This window comes from Camarhynchus parvulus, chromosome 5 (assembly GCF_901933205.1).
Source record: "Camarhynchus parvulus chromosome 5, STF_HiC, whole genome shotgun sequence".
NCBI lineage: Eukaryota > Metazoa > Chordata > Aves > Passeriformes > Thraupidae > Camarhynchus > Camarhynchus parvulus.
Genome location: NC_044575.1, coordinates 8,997,086 through 9,008,126, shown reverse-complemented (window position 1 = coordinate 9,008,126; position 11,041 = coordinate 8,997,086). Strand labels below are relative to the sequence as shown.

Sequence of the window (11,041 nt, the reverse complement as noted above, 5' to 3'; positions counted from 1 at the left end):
GCCACTGTGGCTGTCACTGCGTGCAGGTTCACCTAAAGGTATGAAGGATTTTTTCCTGAGGCTGGAAATGGTTCCTGGCAGGAATCATGTGGCTTCACAGGAAATTCTGGAGCACTAGCAATTACATTATGGTGCCTTTGTAAGACCCTTGTAAAACATGAGTGAAATCAGGTTTTGGGTTTAAAATTATCAAGGATAAGGGGAAAGCAGCTTGCATAGGTAGATTCACCCTCACCTGACATATGGACATCTGGAAATGAGCTTGGTACCCTTGTCTGGTATGTGGACATCTGGGAAATGAGCTTAACAGCCTTTTTTTCCCCCAGACTTGTGTCCATGTCACCTCACAGCCCTGTTTAATACCACCCCAAAAGCCAGAAGATTAGAAATTACAATTATTATCCCTGCTTACATCAAACAGCAACTGTTAAAGAAGAGGCTACACTTGGCAGTTCCACTGGGAAGAGGATTCAAGCTGCATCCACTGGCCCTCACCTGTAACACCTTACTACAAGGACCTGGGGAGCCCCTTCCTTCAGCTGCCAGCTCTCCTTATCCTCCCCTCATCCCCAACAAAGACAGCAGACCAGAGGCAGATCTTTAATGAACTATACAAAAAATGACCCAGTGGTTCCTCCTGCACAGAGGGCTCAGCAGAAGAGGTGCAAGACTTTGCGGAAGAAGTTCCTGAACTCGGCGTTGAACACGGTGTAAATGATGGGGTTGAGAGCACTGTTGACATAGCCCAGCCAAGTGACAGTGCTGGTGACTTGAGGGGGGATGGAGCAGGACTTGCAGAGTGCCCTGGTAATGTGCACCACAAAAAAAGGTGTCCAGCAGAAGAGGAAAGCACCTGCCAAGAGGACAATAAAGAGAGAAGGTGATGTGAATGTTCAAAAGGGTTTAATTTAACAAAGCCTGAGCCAAAAAAGACAGACACAGCTTGGGCACTCAGGGAAAAGGCAGCAGTTGTGCTGACATGTGGAGCTGTCCTTATGCCCAGACAAAAAACTGGGATGTTATTCCTGTCCTAAACATTGATGAAAAGTCTTAAGTTAGTCTTGCTTTGGCTTTGAATGTAAGATATTTGGAGTCACAGGTTTGCCTTGGAGGGAGGTTGTGTTATAGACACTGTATATGTTCTTTCCCAAGGGTGGTGAGTTTTGGCACTGCTCTGGATTCACCCAGGTCCTGCCAGTCTGAGTGCTGTGGTGTGACAAGGTGGCACATTTCCCAGCCTCCCCAGCCATCCCTGACAGCCACTTACCGACAACGACCGGCAGCACCCGCATGGCCTTGCGCTCCCGGCCGTTGATCTTGGCCCGCTTGTGCCCGTGCCCTGGGTGCAGGTACCTGAGGTGTGGGTAGGACACAGTCTGGATCCCACTGTTCATCCCATGCTCCCCAGGGAGGCAGGCACGGGCATAGGGGCTGCACTCCAGCAGCCCCAGCCGGGTCTGTTCTCTCTCCATCAAGGTTGGGGGGTGATACATCTTCCTGTTGGCTCCATAGATGCTACCTCTCAGCTTGGCCTTCCGGGCTTCTTCCCAGCGCTTGAGTCCTTGGAACATGCCACAGTACAGAACCAGCATGACAGGGCATGGGATGAAGAAGGAGCAGATGGAGGAATACACGATGTAGTTGTCATCCTCCAATTGGCACAAGCTGGGGTCCCGGTCTGGGACATTGTTGAGGCCAAATATGACTGGGGATGCCACAGCAAAGGCGAATATCCAGGTGGTGGATATAAGGATCAGCTGCCGCAGGTCGATCTGCCGCCGGTTGTAGTTGAGTGGGATTTGAACAGCGATGAACCTGCCAACACAGCCCCGGGTGAGTCAGTCCTGGTGTGGTGGTGGCACCGTGGTAATGTAACCAAGGGGCCCCAAACTCCTTGCCACTGTCCTTTCCCCCTTTACCAACAGCCGAGGCCTGGGCTACAACCAGAACAGCCAAGGGACAGCTCTGGATCATCACATAACAAGTTTCAGCTTGGCCACCACTGATGGGACACAAACCTGATGATGGAGGATGTTAGGGCAGAACAGCCTCCTTAGGGGAGGGCAGAATCCTCACTCCCTGGGACACTGGCAAGGGCCTATGTAAGCAGTGTGCTGCCCAGGCACAGCCAGAGCAGGAAGCCACTCACCGATCCACGCTGATAGCACACAGGTTGAAGATGGAGGCCGTGCACAGCATCACGTCCATGGTCATCAGGGCATCACACAGCACTGTGCTGAGGGACCACACTCCTCCCTGGAACTGAGAAGATCCCTGGGGTCAGTAGATGCTATGTCCTTTAAAATGACAGGAACACAGCCATGCCTCGGTGCTTCAGCCACTTATGTTTGCTCCAAACAAGCAGCCCAAAGCTGAATGCTCCTCCCATGGCACAATGCTCCCAGCGCAGCAGCAGCACATGGGAATCAGCTCCACACAGAGCCCACAGCCTGCTCAGGGCTTGTGGTTCTGGCCTGTCTGGAGAACTGAGGCCTCAGACCATCAGTACAGCCAAGTGAGTCATGCTGGGCAGAGAAATGGACACAGGACATTGCACTGCCTTGGGTGAGGTCATGTACCCCCAAACTCCTCAAACCCCCAGTTCAGGACCCCAAGATCTCCCCAACAAAGCAATATTGGCTGCACAGCATCCTGAGCTCAGTCCTCAAGCAAGCAGGAGACAGAGCACAAAGCTCCTCTTCCACTTCTGTGTCCCAGCCCCTGTGTGCAGATGATGTGAACAATTTCTCTGTATTACACAACTGTTCCATCCTGGCAGGCCAAACACAAGTCCAGCCTCTGGAGACCAGGTTCAGGCAGTGAGTAACACCCTCTGATTCTCTCCCCATGGTCACAGGCACCAGGGCAGAGCAGCAGGGACTGGTGTTGGTGCTCTGAACCACCTGAAAGTGTTGACTCTGCCATTCTTGGTGATTTTCAGCTTGGTCATGTCTCAGCCAGCCAGCACAAGCTCTGCACAGCCCATAGCACAGGACAGGCAGCAGGACAGACAGAAGGACAGCAATGGCTGATGCTCATACAACCAAAAACTACTTGCAACACTTTGTTCCAATCGAGTGCTTGTCTCAACCAGGTACAAACCCAGCTTGTTCTTTTAACATTAAAGCACTTTTTAGGTTGATACAGAAATAAGTCACCTTGATCCCATTCCTGTGCCATTATTCCCATGAGCTCCTTAAGCAGAGGCAGAGACCAACCTATCACCTGCACAGGTAAGCCAGATAGCTCAATAGGCTGTCACCACAAGGCAGCAGAGAATTTTTCCTCAGAGTTTGAGACTGTGAGGAAAATTCCTTTGAGTCCCTCTGCAGACAGGCTAAAAACCCAATAAAATGTACAAACAAGTATGATTTTAGCTTGAAAAAAAGTGTTCAGTAGCAATGGCCCCTTGTCATGTCTGATTCAAACACTTTATTTTGCTATTGCAAAATACCAAGCACTATCTGTACTTTCTATATGTTTTTATTAAAATATATATTATAGATATTACTATAGTATATATATTGCTGCAAGTAATATATTTAATTTTCTATGTATGTTTACCTACAGATAATGTGCATCACTGAATATATATAATTTATTATATATTTTTATCTATAGAAAATGTGCTGCATAAAAATTTATTTTTATATATATATATATATATATAAATCCCAGGGACCTTTTTCTCTATAGCAATAGTCAGCCAGTGCTCATAGAGTCTAATGTTGCTGCCCTTTAATGTTGCAGGTTTCAGGAAGCAGGTATGGATTTGTTCCTGTACTGGTGCTAAACAACAGGTTCTGGTTTCATTCATCCCAGCACAGAGTAGAGCCACGTGGGGAACACACTCCACAGAACGCCTGGAAGGTGCTGAACCCCCGGCCCTGCCAGCCACAGGGCAGGCAGCCCTGCAGGGATTAATATCAGCCAGTAATGATGTCAAGCACAGGATTATGATTAGAGGAGCTGTAAAGCCAAAGGAGTCTCTGAAGTAACTGTTTTGCTATTTTTGTACAGCATCTCCTTGAGATACCTCCGGGGAGCTCTGGAGTCAGACCTGAGTGCTTCAGTCAGTCTATTTTCTAGCACAATGCAGACACTCCAAACTGAATTTGGGACCTGAATCATCAAAAACCAAATTTCTGCCAAGCTCACTGGGATCTTGACAGGTTCAGTTCAGCTTATGAGAGAGAAAAATTTGATTTTGGGCTGCAGTTTTCCAAACCTATTTGTGATTTGGGGGAATGAATTGATTCTGAGAAGGACAAAGGCTCTTGGTCTGCAGCACCATTGGATCATGTGAGATTAAAGTTGGGCACATGAAAAATGCTAGTAAACCTTTCCCTTTCCCCACCAACCCCCAAGATTCGGCTTTGGAGGAGGTGCTAGGAGAGAACTTCCCATTCTGTGGTGTTTGTCACCTGCCCACCTTGGCAAAACGTGCCAAGGACCCCTCTGATGGGAGAGTAACTTTGGATAAGAGGCTTTGCTGGGCCATGTGATTAAGGAGTACCTAATTCCAGGAGGCTGCAGCAGATTAGCCCATCAAGGTACACAGTGTAAAGATTTAGGGATCACAAACAGCTCAAGCTTCCTTTAAGTGCTCCAGAGCAACTGAACCTCCAGCAGCTCTTTTGGTTCTCCACTTTTTAAGAATACAATGCAGAAGTTTTTATAGGATGCTGGATGGCAGGAGACAGATTCAGCTTCTCAAACACCCTTGCTGCCTTCCTAGTCAGCCCATTCTGGTATCCTTATTCCTAAGCACAGCTGGTTTGTAAGGAAAACTCTGCCTTCTAAACCAGCCTGATGCCAGAAGAGCTCCTGAGGGCAGGAGCCAGGACAAAGCCAAAGATTTTAGTTCTATTTCCTCTGATACCAGCCCTTGTCTCACTCCTGCCACAGGCAGGGAACAGCAGGAGCCTGAAAGGGAATTAGGAGATGCTCATCTGGACTTTGAACAAGTATCTGCCTCAGTGCAGCCATGGCTGCAAGACATGGCATGGAGCAAGAAGGCTGTGACACAAGCTGGAAGAGGAACAGTCCTTGCCAGTGGGCAAAGTCCAGCATCAGAGCCGAAGAATTGTCTCCATGTCCACCAGAAGCTGACTTGGGGCTTTTTGTCATGAGTTGTGACAACTGTCACAGTCCCCAGAATACACAACGCAGCCTGCAAGGGGAGAGGAAGAAGAGGGAGTGGGACATAAGACAGAGGTGCCTCATGTCTGCTCTGATGTTTCTTAAATCATTGAGGTCAAGGTTTTTCAGATATTATGAAAAAGCCTCATCATCCATCTGAGACATTATGGGGCCAAGAATTCCAGGACACCTCTCCCAATTACTGGTATCTGAAAAAAAACCCCTAAGCACTGGTTTGTAACTGCTGGCCTGTCTCACCTCCCTGATACTTTGTGTGGCTCAGACATCAGCCAAGACCAGAATAACATCTATTTCCACTAAAACTGTAGCATTCTAGGAAAGACTAATCCCAAATCCTGCTGCAAACAAGCTGATACGCATTCACAGAGAGCCAGGGGAAATTTGGAGAGGGTAGAGGTCTGGCCTTTTATTAGAAGAGCTCCATCACAGGCACACAGAAAAAACTGCAAAATAGATGTTTTGATACCAAGCCAGTGACACCCTGTACATTTTGGGCAGAACCCATCACCCTCAGCAAGGTAAGAAGATAGCTCATGAGGTTTTTACTGGCTGCTCCATCATCATGCCTGCTGGGAACACTCATCTTCACTGACCTGAGAAGGAGCCAGGTAAACATGCAAATCTGCTCAAACTGTTTCCTCTTTTCCGTAATCACTTACCCAGGTCTTAGTGGCAAAGATGTTTACATAACCAACACCCTCAGCTCCTGCCAGCAGCTTCCTGGCTCAGGCCTGTTCCACAGCTCTGCTGCTTGGCAGGGATTAGCAGAGAGCTGATCACAGGAGCAGCAGGTACAGGTTCAGGTACAGGTACAGGTGTGCTCCACAGCACAGTCCACGTGTGGAGCTTGTCCTGGTGCCTGCCATAATTGCTGGGATGCCTCCACTTGATGAGGACTGTATAAATTCCTGCAAGTACCCCAGGGTCTTTGGGACCCCTGCCATTGTCACAGTCTCTGGGAAGAGGAAGCTTGCCTCATAAGGCAAGCCTGTGGAGCCATGCAGCTCCCTCCCAAAGCCATCCAGAGCCAAGTGATATCCTGCAGTAACTCCATAGCTCTGCTTCCTCAGGTAACCCCTGTTTTGGTGCTACCAATGCTCCAGGGACTCTCTGGGATCTTCTCCCGGCCTCTCTTCACATGAAATCAGAACTCTGCTGTTCAGGAATAACAGTTAATGCCTAAGAGTGCTCCAGGTCATGTCCTTCCCCCTTGCTTCCCACCATCCCTGCCTTTCTGGTACTGGATTGATTGCTGGAAAGCACTTGACACACTCATCAGAAAGCCAAGGTTGGGAGAAGAGCAGTGCAACTTCCCCATGGAAGTTACCATTACCTCTCCCCATCACACTGCTAAGACCTCAGATTCCCAAGCAGGCAGGAAGGTAAGTGCATTCTGCCCACCAGGGCAGGCAGCTGTGTGGTAGTTACAACTGGAAACATTGGAACATGTCTTTGTTCCATATTTGGATGAGTCCAGTGGAAGGAGAGTGTGTGTCCATAATTGCTGCCAGTGTCTGAAATGAGCTTTCTTAACAACCAGAAATAAAAGCCAAGATCAAGGACTCTTGACTGTGCCCCAGCTTTGGTGAGCAGCAGCAAAGGATCACCCACATCCCACAGGAAGGAATCCCATCCCCAGTGGGGCTTGGAGGAGATCTTGTTTGTGAGGATGTCAGATGTCACCTCAAAAGTTCAATCCCTCCTGCTGTCTTCTAAAGCTCTGACTTGTAGGAATGTTTCCAGAACTGGAACACAAGATGCCACCTCGCAGGAAAACAGCACAAGGTGAGCAAATTTCTGCTGAATGAAAAAATGTTCCATTTATTGTTCTGTTCCTGCTAAAAAAGCAAAAACCCACTGCCTCAGCTGGTTTTTGAGTTTTCCAATAGGCCCTCAGAGTCCACCTTGCAGGAGTTGTACTAAAGTTTAAAACAACAAAACAAAAACCCCACACCAAGAAGGAAGATTGAGGTGAACATTCAGGACTGTCTAGGCCGTATTTTCAGTGCCTACCATGTTTGGTACAGAGTGCAAGCTGAAACCAAGCTAGTTTTAAAGAGCAATCACTACCCCCTGCGTCTTGCATCCCAACATCTAATTCTGAGTTTTGCCTCCAAGGAAGAAAAAAGAAAGAAAGAAAAGAAACCACAAAAATTCTGTCCTCTGGCATGGATTCAGTGGATCCTCTCCCTTTTCCTTATTTCAGAACAAAATGAACTGTAAATCCTGCACTGGTGTACAGGAGACAATTAAAATGAAAATGGGTACCTGCAGGCTCTGAGCCCATAGAGAAGCTTCCAGGCATGGAATGGGAACTGCTGCAACACTAGAGCTGGAGTTGTGCTATACACCAAAGTCCCATTGCCTGCCCGAGGCTCTCCCTCTCTCTCTGTCTCTCTGTACCTGTTCATCACTTCCCTCACCTGCTCCATGCATTCCCTCTGAGCGCTAGAAGCGCAAATCCTGGTGCCTGTGCTGTTTTGTGACTCTGAACGCCTGCCTGGCTGCAGGAGCTGCAGGGGATGGGAGGGAAAGACTTCTGTCATAGAGCACCTTCATTCCCCATGTTTAATATCCTGGGAGCAGAGACATGGAAGAATTCCCTCACAGAACTGATGTTTATCAACAGCCATGGAAGTGAATGTACCAAGTGTCACCACAAGCTGGACAGCATCAGTTTTTAAAGCTCATACAGGTATGAACACCTGTTACCTGAGAATCCAGAACTTGTGGAATGTCTGTGGTATTCAAGAAATACTCCTGCCCCAGTGGAAGCATTTTCAGAGGTACCCCAGAATACATTAACCTGTATTTTATATATTCCAGCAAAACTCCCACCTGCAGGCAAAAGCAAACCACTCTGGTGTTCATGACTGCCCATAGAGAGACCTGGGGACTGAAGGCATCGAGAGACAACAAAAAGAGGAAGGAAGAAAAGGGATCCCAATTAGCAAAAAGTATCTGAGAAGAATGATGAAGAATATGCCTTTCTAACCACAGCAAAAAAGAGGTAATGAGGGAAAAGCAAATCCATCAAAACCAAGAGCACAGTGGAAAAAGAGGGGTCCTAATGCTCCAGTTCTTCCTTGATTCTTCTCATGGGTCCCCAGATGAACCTTCTGCTCCACAATACCTGTCTCCAGAGAGGTCACAGTGTCCTGCAAAATCCTAGGACGAGGTAGAGACCATTCTAAGCTCTAATCTGCAGCCTGCCTTGCTTAGGGGAATACAGGCCTGCACAGTCAGGGCCTGCTGAGCCATGGGGTGCTCTGCATGACTTGTGAAAGAAGAGGGGAGATGCTATTCCACAGCTGGGAAGAAGATTCACACTACCAGCTACCACCAGCATGGGTAGAAAAACTTACTATTTGGCCCAGTGGATGCTTTCATCCTCTTGAGCAGGGAAGAGCCACTAGCTGGTACTAACAGATTCTAAAACATCCCTCTGCAAGCACAATGGTTTATTTGTCCCTGGCAGTAAATGTTACAGAGAGAATCACTCAGCCTCAGGAGTGCCCGTTGTTCTTTCCCTCAGCTGTCACAGTCTTGGGGGTGAACAGGTTTTGGGAGTGAACAGCAACTCTGCCCCATGTCCCTGAGCTGGCTCTCCACGACTGCCATCGCATGCTGGGTCAGGCCTGAGCCAAGCAACAACCTACCAACCAAAGCCACTTCTGTGCAGGGTGACCAAATCCCATCCAGCTCCCGGAAAAGACAGCTTCTCCTTCTCAGCCAACATGGAAAGTTGTTTCCTGGCTAAAGATGCTAAAGATCTCCCTTTATCACCAAGGCACACTTTATGCCAAACACAGCACAGCACTTGTCTCTTCCTATCTATTTCCTGACAGCAGCCTGGACAGCGTGCAAGCCGAGGGACAGCGTGCAAGCCGAGGGACAGCGTGCAAGCCGAGGGACAGCGTGCAAGCTGAGGGACAGCGTGCAAGCCAAGGGACAGCACCCCGGTGCGCCTCTGCTCGGGGCATCTCCACTCGGCGCGGTTCGGACGGGGATCCCAGGAACTCGCACGGAGCCGGCTCCGCTCCCCGCCGCCCGCGGTCCCGCAGCGCTGTGCGATGCCGTGACGCTCGCAGGTAAGAGCCGGGGGGTCTGACCGCCGCATCCCGGGGGGCAGGGCTGTCCCGGGTGGGGAGCACTCCCGGGCCGGCGGGGTGACGGTAGGGAGCAAACCCAGAGAGCTGCTTGGACTCTGGGTACTTGGTCTCTTGCCCCCGCGCTGCCTCGTAACCTGCTCACCCCAGCCCGCCGTCCCCCGGTGTCCCCGGGCTGTCTCACCTCGGAGTAGACGTAGAGGGGCAGGACGAGGAGGGCGAGCAGCAGATCGGCCACGGCGAGGCTGACGATGAAGTAGTTGGTGGTGGTCTTGAGCGCCCGCTCCGTGCAGACGCTCAGACAGACGAGCCCGTTGCCGCCGACGATGAGGAGGATGAGGAGGATGCCGAGCACCAGGGCGGCGATGCTGTGGCCGTGTACGGCGGGAGGGGGTCCGGCGGTGCCGTTGCCCATGGCCCCGCGGCGCTGCCCCCGCAGCCCCGCGCACGGAGCCGGGCCGGCCGCCGGGAGCTGCCCGCCGAGCCGCGGGAGGAGCCTCCTCCGCCGCCGCCCCGCCCGGCCCCGGTCCCGGCCTCGCGGGGACAACTGGGTCACCAAGCGGCTTAAGGGGTGGCGGGGGGGGGGCAGGCTCCCGGTGTCCCGGCTCCCGGTGTCCCGGTGTCCCGAGCGCTGCAGAGGTCTTGCTGTGCTCTCACATGGTCTTGCTGCGTTCTTCCATGGGGCTGTTCTCTTAAGCACTGTTAGAGGAAAGAATTGGAATTAGTACAGGTCAGGTGAATACTGGGAAATTTTATTCCGATGTGTGTGTAGAATCTGGTAATGTTTAGGAGTTTGTAATTAAACTGAGTGAAGATCCAGACAGTCCATAATGAAATTTAAAGATACTGCCAAGACAGGATGCTGAGGGCATCTTGGAGCGGAGAGTAGGGATTAAAAGTGCTCTTGATAAGTTGGCAAATGCAGGATGCACTTCAAAAGCAATTTTGCACCTTATCCATGCTTGGGCAGGAATAAACAACTGCAGAAATGTAGGATATAGGAAGAAACCAGATGGGCAGCAAGTGTGGGAGCAAAGATGGGGTGGCAGGTCATGAGCTGAACATGGGGGCTGGAGTGTTCTACTGCAGAAAATTAGAGAAAAATGCTGTTTGAGGGGTGCCTATGCACCTGCAAGATCAGGAGATATGGGGAGGTGTGACCTTCCATTTCTAGCCCAGATGACTTGGGAGATGTGGGAGCTGATACAGACTCTGTGGGCATCTCTGCAGCTGTGCCACCAAACCTCAGCCCAGATGTTAATGCCAGGTAAGCATTCAGGTCAGCCTGGTGTTTGTGGAAGGCAGTGGGAAGAGAAGGCATAGCAGTAAAGGGACACTTATACTGCATGGAAAGGAAAAATACATTATTGGAAGATTTTTATGAGACAAATTGCTTCTAAGATCTGTTAATAGGCTGCAGCTATCAGAGTTTCATCCAAACTATTGAGACTTGTGGAAGAAATCCTCTCTCCAAACTCTGCTCTTGCTGCCCCAAGTTCCCTTACACTTTTTTGGGAAGGGTCACAGTTACCCCCCAGCATGTGCATCATGGAAAGGCCACAGCCCTGGTGTCAGCCTTGGGACACAGATCCAAGCACTATCCTTCCCTTGGACTGGACTAACAGCAGCTGATCCACACAGTCTGTTTTGCCCAGCTGCTGTGGCTCTGCAATTTCATACATGAGTAGGAGAAAATTCTCTTGGTTTAAGCACTTGGACAACAGTCTGGTTGGCTAAATTCTGCCTCCAGACATGGGGCTTCCAGGTCT

General features: G+C 50.1%; 1 protein-coding gene across 1 annotated transcript; it reads right to left on the bottom strand.

Moving 5' to 3' along the window:
• Nucleotides 1-587: 587 nt before the first annotated feature.
• DRD4 (dopamine receptor D4) lies at nt 588-9,764 on the bottom strand. Its single transcript, XM_030949687.1, has 4 exons — nt 9,457-9,764; nt 2,150-2,262; nt 1,268-1,815; nt 588-853 (listed from the first exon to the last, which is right to left on the bottom strand). Exons 1-4 carry the CDS (start codon nt 9,685-9,687, stop codon nt 651-653), a joined length of 1,095 nt encoding a protein of 364 aa, XP_030805547.1. The 5' UTR covers nt 9,688-9,764; the 3' UTR covers nt 588-650.
• Between the last annotated feature and the right edge of the window lie 1,277 nt (nt 9,765-11,041).